The sequence below is a fragment of the Sciurus carolinensis genome, chromosome 1 (assembly GCF_902686445.1).
Source record: "Sciurus carolinensis chromosome 1, mSciCar1.2, whole genome shotgun sequence".
NCBI classification, from domain to species: domain Eukaryota; kingdom Metazoa; phylum Chordata; class Mammalia; order Rodentia; family Sciuridae; genus Sciurus; species Sciurus carolinensis.
Genome location: NC_062213.1, coordinates 192218340 through 192238591, shown reverse-complemented (window position 1 = coordinate 192238591; position 20252 = coordinate 192218340). Strand labels below are relative to the sequence as shown.

Genomic DNA, 20252 nt, shown 5'->3' with positions numbered 1-20252 from the left:
TGGAAGACTCGGTCGGCGCAGCAGCATCAAGTCCTGGATCACATGGGCAAGAAGAAGTTAGGAACAGTAAGTCACAGTCAGGGAACTAAGGTCCTGGCTTGTTGCCCACTTAGAGCAGATGCTGGGGGAGGCAGGACAGTCCCTGTGTGACAGGACTTTGGGGTCTCTGACCACCCTGTATGCAAGCCAGCCTCTCCTAGCGGCTTACTGACCCCAGCTCATACACAATTCACTCCTTTATTGTTTCATTCACTTATCCAGTGCCAAGATTCTACCCTTTGCCAGGTGCTGTGCCAGGTGGAAAGAGCCCCTCCCTTAATGGGGTTCTCAGGAGATAACATCAGCCTCTCCCCTCCCCACCCAGGGCCCCAGCACTCCTGAGAACACTCATGCCATCCCACCGCTGTCCAGAAGGGGGCAGCACACAGGCCAAGAGACGCCTGAAAGGAGACTTGGCAGAAGGGCAGGGCTGGAGCAGGTGGGGCCACCTGGAGAGGAAGCCTGCCTGCCCTCCTGGCAAGGCCTTACTGCTCACTCGGTCAAGGGGGCAGGTACCTGAACCTGGTCACACATTGGGATGCTCACTGGCTCTTCATGAGTCGGTGAGGACATTTGGTCATGGGTAGCAGGGCACTGGCTTAAAATGACGATTCCAGGGAGCAAAGGCCAGGGTTCCCTGGACCTCAGGGATGGACCTCAACCAGGGCTTGCCACTTGTCAACCTGCAGCCCATGTGATGGCCTCGTTCTTGACACCTCTGCTGACGGCCTCCCTGTTTCTGAGGGCAAGACATGGCCACCACAGGGAGGAAGGTACCGGCCAGGCAGCCGGGAAGGCTTCCGAAGCCCAGGGAGACGGACTCATCGGGTCAGCTCGGCTGAGGCTGGTGCCCACCCTGCCGCCGGTGAATGGTGACCACTGCAGGCACGATGTTGGACCGTTGCCGTGTGACGCTGGGAGCGTGGCTGGAGGCGGGAAGGCCCTTTCCAACAGAGAGCTGAGGAGTGAGTGGGTTTGAGGGCCACGCAGAGCCTGTTCCACATCCTCCCACGGGCCCCAGCTGCCTCTGGCTGTGGCACGGGCCGTGGAGACTCCCACCAGCCCTGAGGCTCGCTTCTCTCATCAGCGTGACGGTCCTGGCTCTGCCCAGCTGGGGTGGGGACAGGGAAGCCCCCACACAGCACGAGGCTCTCGGTGGACCAATCCCCCAACTCCTGTCCTGGAAGAGGGCCTGACACTGCCTTCCGCAGGGACAGGAGCCCAGGTGCCCCTGGGATGTGCCAGCCTCCCCTCCCCTGCCGCGCTCTACTTCCTGGGGTCACCTGGAATCACGTGCTGCTCTGCACCCCAGGTCTGGGGTCTGCTTCTGGTGACCCAGCCCACGACCCCTGTGTCCTGAGAGGCAAGGAAAGGTGCACGCACACACGTTTCCACTCAATTACACATTCTGCTCTAAAAATAGGGCTCTTTATTTAAACAGTTTGGGGTACTAGACCATTTGGGTGTTATTTAAATAGGATATAAATGTACAATAAAATTAGATATAAATACAAATACATAAAAATAATACATAATCTTCTCAGCACTCTAAAGAATGATACGTGTCACCTTAACCTGAGGCGACACACTCTTCCCCTGATGCCCTTCAGTAGGGCCCCACCCCACCCGCACCCCCCAGCCGCTGTGGCGGTGAGAGGGCTTTGTAAACTGTCGCTGCTCACACACATGACACCTTCCTGCAGGGTTTGTCCTTCCCTCATGTCTCCCAAGTTTTTTGGTTAATGACTGGAAAGGAGTTGGAATTTAGAATTACCAAAAATCTCAGAAATTCAACTTTGGGAAAAAAAACCCTTTTAAAAATATCAGGATTGAAGAATAGAAATCAAGAGGGTATTTCATACGGGCCTAAGACAATACCGTAGCCATGACAACCTTGAGTTTCCTGAACTTTCCTCCATGAAGCATCTCAGTGGAGGCCCAGACAGAACCTCAGTCTTGGGACGGGTGTTTCCGGGACCTGGCCCTCCACATGGCCTTCCAGGGAGCCATGTTCCAATTTGTTCCTCTCTGGGCTCAACCATGTGGACAAGTCTCACCGAAGGTAAAACTCCCAGGGAGGAGGTGTGTGCTTGTGTGCGTGCGTGAGTGAGTGTGCGTGTGCGTGTATGCTGGTGAGGGTTCTCCTACCAGCTTACTGGCCTTTGGAAATTCTGGCAGAGACCTACATACTTTGTTTAGATGGCCACGGGGTCAAGGGTTGGCTCAGCTGGGCAGAGACCATAGATTTCACCCTTGGGAACACATAAGTCATTAGGGACACACTGCTGAGTGACCTTGGGCAGGTGCCTTTGCCACTCTGAACCTCAGCCTCTTTGAAACAAGGTAGGTGTTCAATTAAAAGCCGATTGCTCATACTTCATATCCCTGTGCCCTCAGCCGCTGCAGCCCAACGTAGCTCCCCGGGAACAGTGGCCATGCAGGTCTTTCTTCATAGTGGAGTGAATAGCCACTGCCGTTCAGATCCTCAAAACCTGTCCCGGGTGGCAACTCAGCTCTGCCTGCCCACATCTGGTGGGTGTAGGTGAACTGAGGTCCCCCAGGAAAGGACAGTCGCCTGTTCCCAGAAGACACTGGTTTCTCACGACAGCAGGAACCGGGGACCCCTTTACAACCAGGGCAGTCAACAAGGGTCCAGTCCCTGCTCGGGGCTCTGCAAGGCCGGTCATGGGACTCCCACTGTGGGAAGAGGCGCGGCCCAGGGCTGCCCATGGCTGGGCACTGGCCCCTGCGGGTTCAGTCCCCTGACCTGGGTGAGCAGGGGCAGAGAGCATGGCAGTGGGCGGGGGGAGCCCACAGGTGCGACAGGCCGGCAGGGGGTGCACCTGGTCACTGTGGGGGATGCCTGGCTTCTCCTCGGAGCCTGTGTGGAAGGAGCATCCGGCCAGCCACCACGGAGGCAGCACCAGGGACGTGGCGGGCTCTGTGCCACACCCCTCTGAGGTCCCCCGAGCCTTACCACCCCAGCGGTGGCTGCCTGTGAAGAAACTGAGGTAGAGAGCGAGGTGCCTCACCTGCCACACACCGTGTACACAGCAGAGCGGGATCCGAACCCGGGTCTGTCTGACATGAAAAAGTGTGCAGTGCCGTGACTCCGGAGACCGGGCTCTGAAGGACAGCTTCCCTTTCCCCCGGCTCCCTCGGCCAGCTGGATCTTGACCAGGGGCTCACCCTAGGGGCCCCCCAATCCACCAATCAGGAGGCTAAGACTCTCAGGAGGAGGGAGCTCAGGGCTGGGAGAGTCGAGCGAGACCCTGGCACAGCAGATGTCCCTCCAGCAGGGCCAGTCCTCTCCCTGTCCCAGATGGCCCTTTGACACCCGCAGTGACCTGACCCCCGCAGACCTCTGCATGTGGCCAGCTCTTGTCTCCATCCCTCCTGCAGCTGAGCCCAAAGCTGGTGGCTCATAGGAATCGGTGGCATCTTATCACTTAACCCAGACGACAACCAGCCTCTGGCTGGGACCCCCCAACATGCTGGGAGAACCCTCTGCTGCTTCGGTGAGGAGGTGGGCTCTCCAGTCTCCGCTGTCCTGGTTCCTGGGAAGCCAGGCAGCCACAGCTGCAGCACCGGGTTTGCAGGAAGCAGGGGCCAGCTCACCTGGCCATGTAGTGCCCCAGCACCCGACTCCTGCCCTGGGTCCTCAGACAGCCCTCGACCCCCCGGCTGCTGGTGCCCAGGCTCTCCACCTCTGCCTCCCTCTCCCCCTCCTCTTCTTCCTGCTTTTCCTCCTCCTCCTCCTCCTCCTCCTCCTCCTCCTCCTCCTCCTCCTCTGGGCTGCTGTCCCAGGAGAAGGTCAGTGTTCGAAGAGACACCTGGGGCTCCTCAGAGAGCAGATTCCGCTGTGGGGACGAGGAGCCCCAGGTGGCCCACGAGGAGAGCTTGTCCTGCAGGGCTTCTTCTGGGAAGCCCACGTCCTCAGAGAATTCCGGGTGTGACAGGAGCTCCGGATGTTGGTCCCCACCAAGCCCTTGACCCGGCCCATTCTTGGCCAAATAGCCGGAGGACCCAGCCTTGTCCCAGGGCGAGGAATACATAGTGCTGGACCAGCTCCTGTCTGAGGAATCCCAGGCAGAGGAGTCTTCTCCAGGGACCTCAGGTGTCCAGGGTCGCCCCGAGTCCACGCCAGACTCTCCTGCCTCAGAGTGCCCTGAATCCCGGAGCTCTGGTCCCAGAAAGGTTGTTCGTTCAATGTAGGGCTGGAAGCCGGCATGGTCATCTTCGTCCCCGGTGATGTCCTCCTCTGACCCTGCCTGCAGGGTGTCCAGGGCCCTGACCTGAGGGGCCAGCCTGACCTTTCTGGTCAGTTCCTTCTGGGGATAGAGGAACAAGACATCTGGGACCTCGAGTCCACTGGGCTGAAAGGTCACCACGGAGCGTCTGTATCCAGAAAAGTCCTGATAGGGACGGGGGAGAGGAGAAGGTGAGGCGGCTTTCCAGACACGGCCCCTGGCAGCCGATCTGAGGCAGGGTTCAAGTACACACTGCTGCTTCTCGGGAGGTGCTCGCAGGACATTGCATCTGGGCCTCGATCCTGCCTGGAACCCAGGAGCCAGGGACGTGCAGCCCAGAGCTGCCCCTCAGAGGGCGGAGGCACCTGGGGTATTTGTCCACCAGCTTTCGGCCACCATGGAGGGACATGAGGGCTGGCATTGGTGCCAGCTCCATGACAGTGGGCTGGCGCCGGGTGGGGGGCAGGCCGGCGTCCACCCCAGGCAGTTGGCAGGACTTCTCACAGGACCTGAAGCCTGGGACTTTGAAAAGACTCCCCTGCCACCCAGCTGTGACACAGGGACACTCGGAATCCTTCCTCAAAGCACTCGCCCCTATCTCTGGGCCTCACCCACGGCCAGGCCCTCGTCTGAGCAGGCGCCCTGACCCCCAGGTCCTCAGGGAGAGGTCTGGCACCCTTGGTTAACTTGTGAACGGAGCACAGGGAGCCTCTGAGTCTCCCCGCGGGGCTCCTCTCCCCCGCCCCTCTGGCCACCTCTCCAGAGCCCCAGGGCTGAGGGCTCGGCTCTCTGCCCCTGAAAAACCCTTACTAGAGGTGAAGTGACCTAACTAAAAGGCGCTGAAGTCCCTTCTCCTTCATGGACAGAGGTGCTCCTGTATTTGGTGCTGAAGGACCGTATGGCTAGTGGAAACGCCCACCTCGCGCTGCCCCTCCCTCCCCACCTCCGCACACCCCCAGATTTGCCGTACCAGGGCCTGTGGCATATTTGCCTGCTGAAACCAGAGGTTGCCCTGAAGACTCTTCCAGATCACACCCCCCGTGGCAATCACTAATAGCAGTGGTAGAAGGGACGGCCAGGCCAGGACTGCCCAGATGGTCTCTAGGAGGAAAAATATCATTAGCTTCAGACACACAATGGCGCCCCTCTACCAGTGTGGGGGCACTGCACATGCACCATCCTGTTCAGTTCTCATGAGAATAAGCCCCTCCTACAGACTGTGGAAACCAAGGCTCAGAGAGGCTACGTAAACTGCCCAAAGACACACAGTGAGTGTGGCAGAGCTGGGATTTTCACCTAGGTGAGTCTGTCCCCGGATTCAGACTTTCAACCACTACAACATGAAACGCTCAGGCCCCAGAGGAAAGTCCCCTGGACAGCACTTTGTACTCACCTGGGGTATTCAGGAAGAAGCAGACAGGGGCGGAGAAGTTGCTGTATTTCAGGGAAACAAAGGTGTAGATGGTCCTGGCGCTGAGACAGTAGCACCCGCTGGTGGCTGGCTGTAGGGGCACCTGGACTGGCTGGCCATAAGGGGTGGCTGGAAATAGGGTCTGTTTGGAGAAAGGAACAGAGATGAGTGGAGCTGCTGGGGGCACCTGTTCCACACGGTCAGGAAGGGGTGGCACCGGCAAGCAGGGTAGGAGGGGACCCCAAACCTTCTTTTCTGTTCCTAAATTGAAGTTCAGTGTCAAGGGTGCACTTCCAACACTAACTGTCTCCTCTCGGCTGAATGTCAAAGTAGGGACATCTGGGGTCCAAAGCAGCCTGTCCTTTGGGTCACTCCCATGTGCACCCCACCAGGGCCAGTGAGTCCCCACTTTGAGAGACCGGTTCCCAGGCTTCCTTCCCGTGGGCCTCCCAACCTCTTGGGGATGGGGTCGTTCAGCAGTTTCGGGCTCAGAAAAGTCTCCAGTCGCTCTGTCCAATACAGTAGGCGGCGGTCACCTGCGGCTACCAAGCCCTTGAAGGAGCTGGCCCAAACGGACACACTCCACGTACGAAACACCCACTTCCAAAGAATCAGTGAAGAATAAAAGGGGAAACAGCTCAGTAATTTTTATGTATTAACTTCATGTTGAAATGACAACACTCCACTGCAGGAAATAAAATCTGTCAGTGAGACGGAAGTCTGTTGGGGTTGGGGGGCTGCAGCCCCGTGGTAGAGCACTTGCCTGGCAAGCACGGGGTCCTGGGTTCCCTCCCAGCACCGCCAAAAGAATTAAAAATAAAAAAAGCAAAAATCTAATGTGGAACACTTAAAATGACAGGCGTGATCGTATTCTATGTCTTTTGAACGGTGCTGGTCTAGAAAATTCATAAGGTTTTTTTTTTTTTAAGTTTGAAATTGACCCATAAAAATCGTCCATAGTTGTAGGCACTGTGCGATGTTTCCACATCGTGTGAGCTTCCGGAAGACAGGAACCACGCTGCACCCAGGTCTGTATCCTGAGCGAGTGGGGTGAAGGCTGGTTTGGTGGGAGAAAGAATGAACCAGAGCAGAGGTCAGCGAACCATCTCACATTGTCTGTGGCTGCATGTGAGCCCCGGCTGTGAGTTCAGCCCCCGACAGACCCCACAAAGTCAAAAATAGCCACCCCTGGACCCTGTGCAGAGAAAGTCTGCTGGCGGCCGCCGTAAGTAAATCAATAAGGGCACGTTCACAGGCAGGCGCCAAAGCCAGGTCTGAAACTGGTCTACGCCCACGGGGTATCCGTGGCCATCTGGGCCCTGCGGGACTGGCGGTTTCTTGGCTTCTTGTATGTTCTGTGATGAAGCTGTTAGCCTGTCAAGTAAGCCTCCCACAGCCCATCAGACTTGAATCAGATTTTATTGGAAAAAGAAAAAAGGAAGGGCTCATAAAAAAGAAGACCTTGGGGCGACAGGGCGTCACAGCAGCGAGCAGGGAGCAGGGGAGGCCAGAAGCAGAGGCTGTGGAGCGGGGAGACCGGCCTGGGGGCAGGGACGGGACTTCGCACCTTGTTTCTGGTGCCGTCCTTCCAGAGTTCCACCTCGTACTTCAGGTCCAGGGCGGGCGTGCAAGGGGGCAGCTGGAACGTGGCGTTGACCCTCAGGAACCTCTCGGTCTGGGTGAACACCAGGATGGGTGAGGCCGGCTCCACTGGAAGGAAGAGCAGGACGGGTCAGGACGGGCCAGCCCCTCTGGAGGCCACGCTGCCTTCCTCCAGCCCCGAGAGGCCTCTGGGGAAGGAGAAGCACGCTAGCTCCTGTGGACACCTGCGTGCCCAAGCACCTCGCACACGCCTTGCTCTGACCCTGGGAGGGAGGTTCACGATTCCCTTTTGGTAGAAGGGACACTGGGGCTTGGAGGTGAGAGTCTCTGGCCAAGCTCCCAGGGCGCCTGCCCTTACTCATGGTCTCTTCCACCTGGGTGCCCTTCACGTGCCACTGGCCTATCAGAATCCTGCCCAAACGTATTCGTTTCCTGTTGGCTGCTATAACAAATGACCAATTCTTTGCCTCGGGTCTCACACATGGACCCTTCGTTCCCTTCAGGCTCACTCAGCTTGTCCCATGGAGGTCCCTGTTTCCTCAATGCCCATCAGCCGAGAGTCTCTCCCGGCTCCTGAAGGCACCTGCCTTTCTCCTCGCCTTGCCCCCATCTCCACACCAGGAATGGCACACCTGAGTCCTCTCCACCCTTCAAATCACCAACTTCCCTGCTGCTCTGTGGCTTCTGCCTTGTGCTGCAGAAGGTTCTCTGCTTTAAGGGCTTTGGAATGAGAGTGGATCCATCTGCACAATCCAGAATAATCTCACTCTTTCAAGACCCATAACCTTAATTAAAATTCCTTTTGCCACGCAATACACACATTCAACAAATTTGTAGGTTCCAGGGATGAGGCCAGAACCTCTCCAGAGGGTCATTCAGCCTACCGTGGTCTTTCCTCGGCCTCCCCAAATCACGTCCCTTTTAAATACAAAACACATTCACCCCATCCAAGATCCTCAGGGTTCACCTCTCATTATGGTATCAATTCAAATTCCAAAGTTTCACTGACAGAATCTAAACCAGACTCAGATGAGACTCAGTATAATCCATCGGTGGGACACAGACCTTCTCCGTCTATGGGCCGGTGAAACTAAAGGATAAAATGGTGGGATCGGCCCAGGACGCAGTTCCAGGCCTTCCCGTTTAAACAGGGGACTGGAAAGATAAAATGGAGTCACTGGTCCAAAGCGGCTTTGAATTCCAGCCACGAGAAGTCCGTGAGTTCTGGGAGTCCTTCTCCTTGGCTCCTGGCGCTGCCCTCTGAGCTCCTGGCTCCACCCTCCGAGTCACCCGTCCTTCCTCACTAAGGGCAGCAGGTATCTGCCCCGAGCAGTTTGTTTCAGTTTGCATCTCCCAGGAGAAATGGTGAAGTCCCTTTTTGTGACTTCATACCTTCTCTGTCCCCATGAGTCTGCACTGCCAGCTATGGATATAAAGTTTTCACGAACTCTATGGAGCTCCTGTGGATACCGTGGGGACCCATGTCACCACAAGTCTCTTACACACCTGGAGCTGTCCCAGTGGCTTGGTTTCCCTGGAGAACTTTGATGGACACTTGCCTTCCTGCCCATCTTCACTTCTCTGCTTGTTTCTTTCTTAATCAGCACCTGGCCTTCCTCCCAGATCCCTTTCTTCCTTCCTCCCTTCATTCTGTCCCACTTTCCATCCCTCCTCCTCTACCCTGTGCATCCTTCCTTCCTTCTTACCCAGACCTGTCCCTCCTTATATCCACCCACCCACCCAGCCTATTCTCACCCCAGTCCTCTCGTCTTCCTTCCCTCCGGTCCTTTCCGCCCCTGTCCATTCCAACCCCATCCTCCTCTCTTGGAACCCTGTTCTGTGCTCATTTTGGAAACCCTGGACTGCCAGGGACAGAGCTAAGGTTCGAGGGCTCCTGTCTGGGTGTTCGCCCTCCCTTGGTGCCTCCCACCCATCTCTCCACCTTGCCCAAGATCAAGATCCAAACTCCCATCCATCTCCACCAACTGCTCACAGGGCCTCTGGGCAAGTCACCCAGCATCGCTGAGTCTCGCTTTGATTGTTATTATTTTTTCAAACGAGTTGATGCAAACGAACCGCATAGGTTTGCTGTGAGGATTAGAAATAAAAATCTATTGGAAACAAAGTGCCTTCCTCCCCCAGCGTGAACACTTGTGGCTGCCGGCAGTGAGCGGGGAAGGAATATCCCCCCTGTTTTATTTCTTCACTCCCCCCCTCAAATTTCTAGTGTACAGAAAAATACTTGGGCAACTACATTTTTTCAAAAAAAAAAAAAAATCTTTTTTTCTAGAGTCAACAAAAGTGGGAGTGAAGTACCAAGGGACGCGCTGCTGAAGAGAGAGGCCCTGTCGGGGAGTCCAGCCCTTTCCTGGCCCTCCCTGCAAGCCCCTAATTCCCACAGGAAGTCAGGCTACAGCTGTGGCCCCAGCCGCGCTGGCCCCTGGCCCTTCCCAAGGCTTCCTCCAGAGCCAGGACGGCAGAGGGGCCTCCCTCAGGTGCCCTGCTTCAGGGAAGCAGGGGCAGGCGATGTGACGTCCATACAGTGTCGTCTTGACTGGATTGGGGGATGCCCAGGGAACTGGCAAAGCACACTCCCGGGTGTGTCTCGGGGGGTGTTTCCGAGGCAGGCTGGTCTGTCGTCAGTGAACTTCGGGGAAGACCCGCCCGGGTGTGGCCGCCCCGCCCGGCAGGCCGGAGCCCGTGAAACGGAAAAGGGGAAGAAGAGGGGAAACTCCCTCCCCGGCTCCCGCTCGCCCAGGGCCGGCCCAGCTGGGGAGGGAGGCTTTGGGTCCGCGGCCGCAGGGCGGGCTTTGTCTTTCTAAGGCTTCTGGCTGCTTAGACGGAGCCACTACTGCTGCCCAGGTCTCTCCAGCCTGCAGACGGCCACTGTGGGATTCTTCAGCCTCTACGATCGTAGGAGCCAATTGGAACCGACCTCTCCCATCATTGCAGAGTCTATTGGTTCTTTTCTCTGGAGAACCCTGACTAACCCCGTTAGGATGGCAGCGCCACCGAGGGAAGTCCCCACGTCCCTTCCCTGCAGACCTACCTTCAAAAAGGTAGTCCAGGTACCTGGACTCCACCCAGGGGGACCGAGCACTGGCAGAAGCCGCCTGCACACGTGCCTTGAACTTGTTGTACAGGTCCTGTTTCTTCAGGCACATCAGGGGACACTCCAGGGCCCGGGTTCCTGCACATTTTCCCACTTTTTGCCACCTCCTGGGGATGGGAGAGCTGAGGGGAGACAGGAGCGCGTGAGACGCGGACTCAGCCTCTGGTCAGGGAACTTGGAGAGCATCACTCATCCCCCCCACCCCCCGTTCAGCCTCCAGTCCATGCAGCCAGGCAGCCAGTGGCTGAGACAGAGGAAGGACAGTCTGCTTGGGAGCTCGGACAGAGGCGGACGGATCCCTGGCTCTGCCTCTCACCAGCTCTGGGACCTTGGCAGGTCACTGACCCTGAGCCTGTCTCCTCATTTGCCATGACTCTCTCACAGGGCTGATGTAGCCGCAGCTATTGCTAGTACTGGTGAATGTTTTCCATATGTTTATTTATTCAGGCACTTATGAGCCACCTGCTGTATGCCGTGCTCAGTGCTGTGTGGATCTCAGGTGGAAACACACAGGTCTGTGACTCCAACCTCCCGAGAACACTGAGGTCTAGAAGAGACCTGGCATTGCCCCTGCACTGGCGAATTGGCAATGCGTGGCAGACGAGGTCGGTGCCCGGGAACCTACACGTGTGGGAGAGGTACAAAGGGCAACGATCACACCAACAGGATAAACCCAGAAGCTGGTAAGTGCAGTGACAAGACCAGGCAGCATGGAGTGACTGCTTTCAAAAGTGGCTCAGGAAAGGCCAGGAAGACGGTGTTGAAGGAGGAGCCCTCCACGAGGAGGAGGAGGAGCCAGCTGAAGGCCGGGGGAAGGAACAGCAGGGACAGAAGCCCTGTCATAGGAAGGGGAGCTTGACCTGTCCAGAAAACAGCAAGGAGGCTGGCGCGGTCGAAGCCCAGTGGGCAAGGGCGGGAGAGGCCTGACGGACCAGAGACGAGGGGCAAGGGAGTGGGCGGTCAGGTGGTGCTCCCGGGCTTGCTGGGGAGTCTGGATCTACTCCGAGCATGCTGGCGAGCCGCTGGGGGCTGGGTAGGGGCCACTGCCATGGTCTGAATGTTTATGTCCCTCCAAAGTGCACAGGAGGTGGTGTTAAGAGGTGGGGTCCTGCCGGGTGTGGTGCTGCACACCTCTCATCCCAGCTACGCCGGAGGCTGAGGCAGGAGGATGGGGAGTTCAAGGCCAGACGGGGCAGCATAGTGAGACCCTGTCTCAACATAAAAAAATGGGAAGTGCTAGGGATGTAGCTCAGTGGTGGAGTGCTGCTGGGTTCAGTCCCCAGTACAAAGGGAAGGAGAGAGAGAGAGAGAGGGAGGGAGAGAGAGAGAGCAGCAAATGTGTGTCTACATGACATACATCACTGTTCACTGAGAAGATTAAAAGTCATAGGTACATAAAGATCACACAGCCAGCACACAGACTATGGTCTTTAAAACCTTTTCCTACTAAACAGAGAAGTGGCTCACTGCAGATCTTAGGTCAGGAACCCCACAAGATGAGCCTGGGACACCTTGTCATTACAAATGGTGAGAAAGATAGCAAAGATTACCAGAGTCGAGTTAAAATGATTCAGGGCTTTTTTGTTTTGTTTTGTTTTTTGTCTTGTTTTAGACAGGGTTTTGCTAAGTTGCCGAGGCTGGCCCTGAACCTCAGCCTCCAGAGTACTTGTGATCACAGGTGTGCGCCACTGCACCTGGCCAACGTTAAAAGTCTCAGAAGAAACTCGCTGGCCAAAGACGGGACAATTCAAGGTCAATGTACAGAATGAACTGCAATGGCACAGACACCATCAGTGGGCCTGGTGGCACATGCCTGTAATCCCAGCAACACGGGAGGCTGAGGCAGGAGGATCACAAGTTCAAAGCCAGCCTCAGCAACTTAGTGAGGCCCTATGGAACTTAGCAAGACCCTGTCTCAAAATAAAAAATACAAAAGGCTGAGGGTGTGGCTCAGGGGTTAAACACCCACTGAGTTCAATCCCTGGTACCGAAAATAATTAAATACAATAAATGAATTCACACCATCAGATATACTTAATAATAATAGAAGTTCATAAAAATAATAAAAGAAGTAGTCACCTTTGGGGGAAGATAGGGAACCAATTATTCTGTCTTACCTATCTGAACATCTGTGTTTCAAATACTAGATGAGGGGACATAGCTTTTTATGAAATGATTCCAATGAACACAAGGGAAAAGTAACAATTAGAGTATTACCATTTTGCAAGCCTCACAGGTATTTTAAAAAGCATATAAAGAAGGAAAATATTGCAAAGATCCAGACTCCTCTGACTTGCAAGTCCTTCTAAAGTCATTCCAGCTGCACAATATTCCACAGTGGAATTTTGAGCAAAACACACTTTCAGCAACGCCCCAGTCTCCTCATCTGTAAAGTCGGGTGCGGGCCCATCCTCCTAGGGCTACTCTGAAATTAAATATTTAACGCAGGGCTGGGGTGCAGCTCAGGCACTTGCCTCGTATGCACAAGGCCCTGGGTTCCATCACTGGTACCAGCAAAACCAAATCAAAACAAACAAACGAAAAACGTCAGTAAGGGACTGACAGGCTGTGGCCACGCAGCACGCACAGCCAATGGAAGGTGCCCCTGCGGGCTGGGGCGGCTCTTGCTTTTGCAAGCTCTCCTGTAGGCTGTGCACGCCCAAGCCCGGGTCCCATCCTTCACAGCTGGGTGCTGCAGATGCAGGGATCATGATGGAACAGGAAGGGCACACATTATGTGGTCAGATGGGTTGGGCTCATCCTCTACAGCACCTCTCTGTGATGGGGAGGGCATAGTGCCTGCCTGGGGTCCTGGGAGAGAAATATCCCCCGAAGGCCTTCAGCAAGGGCCCAGTTGGGACCGAGGACATGGTCCTCCTTGCCTTTCCTGCTTCACTCCATCACCACCAGTTCCAGATTAATCTTCCCACATATCTGCTTTTATCGTCTTACTGTCTACGAAAAACTCTACAGGCCAGGCGAGGTGGTGCACGCCTGTAATTCCAGTAGCTCCGGAGGCTGAAGCAGGAGGATCATGAGTTCAAAGCCAGGTTCAGCAATTTAATGAGGCCCTAAGCAACTTACTAAGATTCTGTCTCTAAATAAAATATAAAAAGAGCTGGGGATGTGGGTCAGTGGTTAAGCGCCCCTGGGTTCAAACCCCAGTGCTTAAAAAAAAAAAAAAAATCCCACAAAACCCTAGGAGTTGGGCACAGAGGCACACACCTATAATTCCAGTGACTAGGGAGGCTGAGACAGGAGGATTGCAAGTTCAAGTTCAAAGCCAGCCTGGGCAACTTAGACCTTTTCTCAGAATAAAAAAATAAAAAGAGCTGGAGACAAAGCTCAGTGATAGAGCTCTTGCCAAGCATGCAGGAGTTCAATCCCCAGCACTGTAAACAAACAAACAACAAACAAACAAAAACTCCACATAATTTCTATCTATGTTCAAAGCTGGTGCATCTGCTCCTCTGGATTAGTAGTGACTACATGGACTTCCAGACTGAGAAGCACCCAGGCCCTGTTCGCCCCTGGGGGAAACTGGGATTTCTAACAATGTTGCCTTTTGCAGGCTCTGCAGGCCTGGTGCACCTTCACTAATCAGCTGGAACAACTCCGAGCTCCTCTTCCGGGAGGGGGTGGAACTCAAGCACCTTGTCCCTTGCCCCAACCTGCTCCAAAGTTCCTCAAGACCCACCACATCCCGCAGGTCTGTCACCTGCATGCAGTCCATTCAACACCATTCCTACCATCCCACCTTCTCAAAAGCCCCTCCTCACATACCTGCACGTGCCATCTCCCACGGGACCCAGAGACTCACCGAGTATCGGCCACGCCCAATGCAGACACCCCAGGGAAGTCCCTCTCTCCCTACCCAGCTCCGCAGGCTCCCAGCCGGCAGCCCAGAGACTGGCTTTACCTTTTTTTTTTTTTTTTTTGTGGTGCTGGGGACTGAACCCAGGGCCCTTGTGCACGAGAGGCAAGCACTCTACCAACCGCTTACTTTACCTTTGATAGGCCACAAAATAGGTGACGTTCTGGGGGTTGCCAAGCCCAGGGAGCCACGTCAGGTACACGCTGAAGTTCTGAGAGAGCAGTGTCACGTTCCGAGGAGGGGCTAGGCGGGGGCTCCCTGCGGGGAGAAGAGGCCATGAGACCTGGAGCTCTCAGCCGGTCTGGACACAGGCCGCTTAGGGGTGAAGTGTGCCACAACAGGTGTCAGATGCTCACAGAGTTTGAGGAACCAAAAGCCACCGACCACACACCCCCGCCTTAGTGTCCCATCTGTGCCACGAAAGGAGACTTCTGTCCACTCCAGACCAAGGGTCCTGGCAGAGCTCTGTGGAGTGGGAACGATCTAATGGCCTTGCTCCTCTCCTGGACTCCTGGGGCCAGCAGCCCTGAGCAGCTCCAGGGGCAGGGGCTCTTATTCTCAGCAGTCCCCAGGGCCCGCCTGGCATGCTCTGGCACTCAGTAGGTGCACAGTTAAGTATCTGCAGAGTGGACGAATATTATGACGACTTGGGTCACTAGAAAGACTTCCAACCTGCCCTCTAATTCCAACCGGATGTAACTGGATTGAACTAGCAACCCAGAACCACACCTCGAAGTGGCCCATGCCAGGGGCAGGCAGAGAAAGGAACTTAGAGGCATCTTTCCCACTAGCAGACTGAGCTCCCCACTTTCCACTTGCCTGCAATGCCCGTAAATGGACCATTCAGTACTTGCCCACGAACTTAAAGTGGCCCCCGCCCTGTGCAGACCGTCAGTGGCTTCCGGGCCTGATTCTGCATTCCTGCCTCTCCTGACCTGGGGACGGAGGACTGCCCTCCTGACTCACTGAACCAGGGCATGTGAGTAACCAATCCTTGATCTTGTTTCCTACTGTGGCAGTGGGTTGACCTGTGTCCTCATCTGAAGAACCAGGTGGGGGTCCCAGTGCAGGGCATGATCAGGAAGGCAAAAGCTTAACTCAGCTCAGACAAGATCTGCAGAACATCTTCTAGTACAAACATGTGAGGGACCTCTGGTCATGGGCGGGACCAGTAGGCCTCAGGTTGTGGACAGGTACAGGAAGTCTCCCATGAGAAGTTAGCTGGGGGTGGTGGTGCACACCTGTCCTCCCAGTGGCTCAGGAGGCTGAGGCAGGAGGATCGCGAGTTCCAAGCCAGCCTCAGCAATCTAGCAAGGCACTTAGCAATTGAGAGAGACCCTGTCTCTAAATAAAATACAAAAAAGAGCTGAGGATGTGGCTCAGTGGTTAAGGGCCCCTAGGTTCAATCCCCAGTACCCCAAAAAAGTACCTGGGTGGCTCTCACGGCCAGCTCCCCTACATTTCCTGTGAGGACCGGGCTGCTAGGGCACTCATGGTAGAACCCCAACTTAGCTGGGGGCTCTCAAAACAACTTTTCCCCTCATTCTACCCTCCGTGTTGCAGCAAGGGTTCAAATAAAAATCAAGGTCAAGGGTACAGCTCAGTGGTAAAGCACTTGCCCTGCATGTGCGAGGTCCTGGGTTTGATTCCTAGCACCATGGGAAAAACAAAAACAAACAAACAAACAAAAAACCCAGGAAAAGAAACACTCGGGCCAAGTCCCTTTTCTGCTTAATCCATCTCTTGAACCATTTCACTCCAAATAAACTCCAAAGTTTTCCCTGTTACCTCCCAGGAGCCACCCAATCTGACCCACCCCCTCTCCTTGCTCCCTCCTCTGGGTCCCCCCACGCCTCCTGGGCCCCGGGGGCCTTTGCATGTGCTGTTCCCTCTGCCTGGGTGGCTGGTCCTCCCCCAGATGTCCACCTGGCTCCTGTCACACTCTTTGATGTTCCTGTCTCAGTGCCAAGTTCCCTGTCCACCTTTAACTGGCCTCTACTTCCCTCCTTGAGGTTCACCTTTCTCTTCTGAAATACGCCCCTGATTACACCACTCTCCAGTTTCATGTGCTGGAATAAAGTCCACGTTCCTTATCGAGGCATGGGAGGCCCTGCCCAGTGTGACCTGGCTTGGCCATTCAGTGGATGTCTCCCTGACATGCCCAGCACAAGCTCACTGGGCTGTGGCCAATCCTCCTTCCTGCTGTCTCCAAACCACCACCTTCTTTTAGATGTCTTTGGACCCAGGCGTCTTGACCTGACTGGTGTTCACCATCTAACTTTTGAAAGACTTGATTCACATTAATGCAGAGGCAACTTCATCTGTATGCTAATTAAAGCTGACCTGTTTAGGAAATCTGACTGTTGTCATGATTCATATGTCAAGTTTCCTGTGTGAGGGACCCCTGGTCCTAAGCACCCTTCCTGCTCAGGCTGTGCAAGTAACAAATCATCGATCTTGGCTAGGCTGACTGTCCCTCTTCTTCCCTGACATCTCTAAGAGGTGGTGGCTTTGATGATGAGGATGAAGATAATAATAGCTGCTGATGTGTATGGTATCACCACGTAGAGACAGGATGTGCTAAACACTTCAGCTGAATTCTCTCTTGCCACCCTTGGGAGTAGGTACTGATTATGATCCTCATGCCGCAGGCGGGCACCCAGGCTCTCCTCAGATAGTGAGCTGTAGAATCAGGATTCAGATCCAGGCCTAGCCACCTGCAGAGTCGAAGCTCTCGGCTCTCCCCCTCCAGGGTTCCTGGGGTCTTTCTGCCTTCTTCTTCTACTTACTGACCACTCTTATCAATGGCACCTGTTGACCACTTACACCAAGCATTTCAAACAGAAACACAGTTCCACTTCCTGCCTTAAAGGAGCTCATAGTGTGGTGGGGAATTCTGAACCCTGAAGTGTCCACATGGGCCATGATGGAAATCCATACCCACTGCAGAATGGCCTCAGGGAGGGAAGGCCAGGTCTCCTGATGGCCCTCAGCTCAGCTCCACAGCCTGGGTTGTCTCGCCCCTGACATTTGATCCAAATGTGGATGCCTGCGTCCACCCCAACCTGTGTCCTCAGCTGGACCTGGATCACGGTTATACTGATGCTATCATAACTCCTAGCTCTGGTAGGTGCCCAGCAGGAGCCAGTCTGTCTGCAAATCACTTGTGGAGTAGTTTGTGGGCAGGACAGACCCAAAGGCTGAGCTTGTCCATAGGGGAGACCCACAGCTAAAGTCAACACAAGTGACAGGCACTGGTTTGGCACTTCATATGCAACCCCTCATGTGACCCTCAGGACAAACCACCCTAAGGGTAGGTGTCCTTCGTCCCCCTTCTGGAACGGGCACTAGGCTCAGAGACAAATATTAAATTACTGACTAAGAGTACACAGCCAGTGTGTGTGGGAAACACAGGACCGCGCCCCACCCCCAGGTTTACTGACCCTCATTAGCTGCAAACACACTGCTGCAGAGTTGGCAGGTGACCTAGAGGATGGATGCCCTGCTCTAGCTGCCCCCCAGCGACCCGGCTGAGTCCCTGTTCTGTGTCTGTCACCTCTGCTGTCCTTCCTGGGCAACTCCCTTGAGTGCTCTGAGCCTCAGTTTCCCCATGTGTAAAAGGAGAATATCCGCCTCGTGGGTTGCAATGCTTTTAAAATAAGACAAGGCAGTGTTGGGCACAAAGACCGCTCAGAAGAGGTTGGCTTTGGAGTTGATTGTGTTCAAGGACACTTCCAGCTCTTTTAATTGTGTATCTAAAACTAGAAAGACTCGGGGGTAGGGAGCAACTTTTGGCCCTTCTCCTCCCTGGATTGGTTGGAGCTGCGGAAGGTGGGGGTTCAGTGCGGTACCCAGCCCAAGGTATTTTGTACCCTTCCACCTCAGTTACCAGTGGGGACTCTGAAGAGTCACACAGCAGGGCCCAGGCTCTGCCAGAGCTCCATCCCCCGACCATGGGGCGTGACAGCCACAGAGGAGAGGGAGGGCAGTTCACTTCTGCCCCGATTCGGTCGCTAGTGAGGGTCAAGCTGGCAGGAAACTTGAAGAATGCAATAAAGGCCTCTTCAGCTGCCCCATGCCTCTGTCCCCGTTCACCTCGAGCTGGGCTGGAACTGGGAACATCTCCTCCCAGAAGGGAATTCCAAGACTCTGGGCAGCTTAGTCCCGGGAAGCAGCGAAGCCGGCATGCGGGCAGGGCAGCTGCCCCAGCTGGCGTGGCTTCCGCGGGCTGCAGCCCAGGTCCCCTCCCCGGGGCCCGGGGCCCCGGCTCGGTCGGGGACACTCGCGCCCCGCGCCCTCCCCGCCGCGCGCCCTTACCTGGAGCGGCCAGCAGCAGGCACAGGAGCAGGGGCGCCCACCGGCCGGGCCCCGCCATCTCGGCCCCACCGGCCGCCGGGGCCGGGCCCAGGTCCCCGCCGCCCGCCTCGGGCCCAGGGCCGCCAGGTGACGCGGGCGGCGACGGGCGGAGGCGGAGCGGCGGGCGGGGATCCCCGGGGACGCCCCGCGAGGAGGGAGCGGCGCGCAGCGGCCCCCGCCTCGGCCGGCTGTTTCGGGGCGTCGGGTGGAAAACAGGACGTGTTGCGGGAGATCGGGGGGTGGGTGGGGGCGGAGAGCTGCATGGGCCGATCGCCACGGTCAGGGTTAGAGCGGGGCCTGGGAGCGGAGTTCAAGGCCAGCGCGGCAGCCCGGACGCGCTGAGCTGAGCCGCCAGCTGCGCCCACGTTTTCTGCCCGAATCTCGGCAGGAGCCGCTGACTTCGCTCCGGGGAGTCGGACCCAGAACTTCCTGGACTTGATGGGGGCGGGGCAGGGTGCCCTACTGCCACCAAAGCCTGTTTAACCAGAATGGTAAAGGCTTCCAAGAAACACAGGCCACTTCCAGATGATCTGCAGTCATTCAAAAGGATGTTGTCAAAGTTTGCAGTGTCACAAAACACGATCACAACAAATTTAAAGACCCTGATTGGCTTTCATTTTTCTTCTTGAATCTTTCCACAAAACAGAGTAAGTGTTCCAATGAGCCAAGCAGAGCAAGTGGGTTTTATAGACAGGGAAGGGCTGAAGAAAGCAGAATTAAAAAAAAAAAAAATTTAAAAGCATATTGGTCATTTCAAAGTGACTTTTCCTGTAAGGTGGAGACAAGAAGACAGAAAAATAACTCGTTGGCTAAAACATCAGGTTAGTATTTTGTGTGTCAGGAATAATTCAGTGGGAACTTCATTATCATGCCAACTAAAACTGGCCTGTTTGGGAATCTGGCTATTATCTTTCGTTTCTCTTGATTTCTGAGGTCAGATAAACAATTTAGTTTCAGTTTGGTGACTGAAACTTCACCCTAGGTGACTCTATTTTGAGTTTTAGTCTCCTGTGTTCAGGTCCAATGTAACAATGGCCTCCTGTCATTTTTAACAGTAGGGAGATGTTTGCAGAAAAATAAATACTAAAATTGAACATGCTAAAAAAGTGTGTCAACTTGCATAGATACAAATATGAAATACGGTCTAATATATTAATAATTAATGGTGTTATTTCTACCTCTGAGTGGTAAGTTTTTTTTTTTTTTGTTGTTGTTGTTTTTTTTTAGGGTTTTTGTTTTGTTTTGTGGTTCTAGGGATTTAACCCAGGGTTGCTCTATCCCTGAGCAATATTACCAGCCTATCTTCACTTTATATTTTGAAACAGGACCTAGCTAAGTTGCTCAGGTTGGTATCAAACTTGTGATCCTCCTGCCTCAGCTTCCTGTCATTCGGATTACAGACGCAGGCTGTCACCAGGCTACGATTTCATTTTTAAGGTTTCTTTTTCTGATCATGTGTAGTTTTCAGGTTTTTCAATAATTAAACATGTATTGTTTCCCCAACAAGAAAATTTATTTTTATCCTAAAATTGTAGCTGTGTTAATCAAAAACTCTTAAGATTGGGGGATCTCCAAAATAAAACGGTTCATTGGGACTTTATAGATGCT

At 54.8% G+C, this 20252-nt stretch overlaps 1 protein-coding gene across 1 annotated transcript; it reads right to left on the bottom strand.

Moving 5' to 3' along the window:
- Positions 1-1451: 1451 nt before the first annotated feature.
- Positions 1452-19032, bottom strand: Ifnlr1 (interferon lambda receptor 1). Its single transcript, XM_047540968.1, has 7 exons — positions 18606-19032; positions 14423-14546; positions 10352-10536; positions 7268-7410; positions 5683-5842; positions 5260-5390; positions 1452-4454 (listed from the first exon to the last, which is right to left on the bottom strand). Exons 1-7 carry the CDS (start codon positions 18661-18663, stop codon positions 3654-3656), a joined length of 1602 nt encoding a protein of 533 aa, XP_047396924.1. The 5' UTR covers positions 18664-19032; the 3' UTR covers positions 1452-3653.
- Positions 19033-20252: the final 1220 nt, after the last annotated feature.

Excerpts from the sequence above, each read along its gene's own strand:
- Ifnlr1 (XM_047540968.1), bottom strand. The coding sequence starts at position 18,663 with ATGGCGGGGCCCGGCCGGTGGGCGCCCCTGCTCCTGTGCCTGCTGCTG. Across the intron at positions 5,843-7,267 it reads AGGACGGCACCAGAAACAAG|ACCCTATTTCCAGCCACCCC; the intron begins GTGCGAAGTCCC and ends TTCTCCAAACAG. Across the intron at positions 4,455-5,259 it reads CAAATATGCCACAGGCCCTG|GACTTTTCTGGATACAGACG; the intron begins GTACGGCAAATC and ends CGTCCCTATCAG.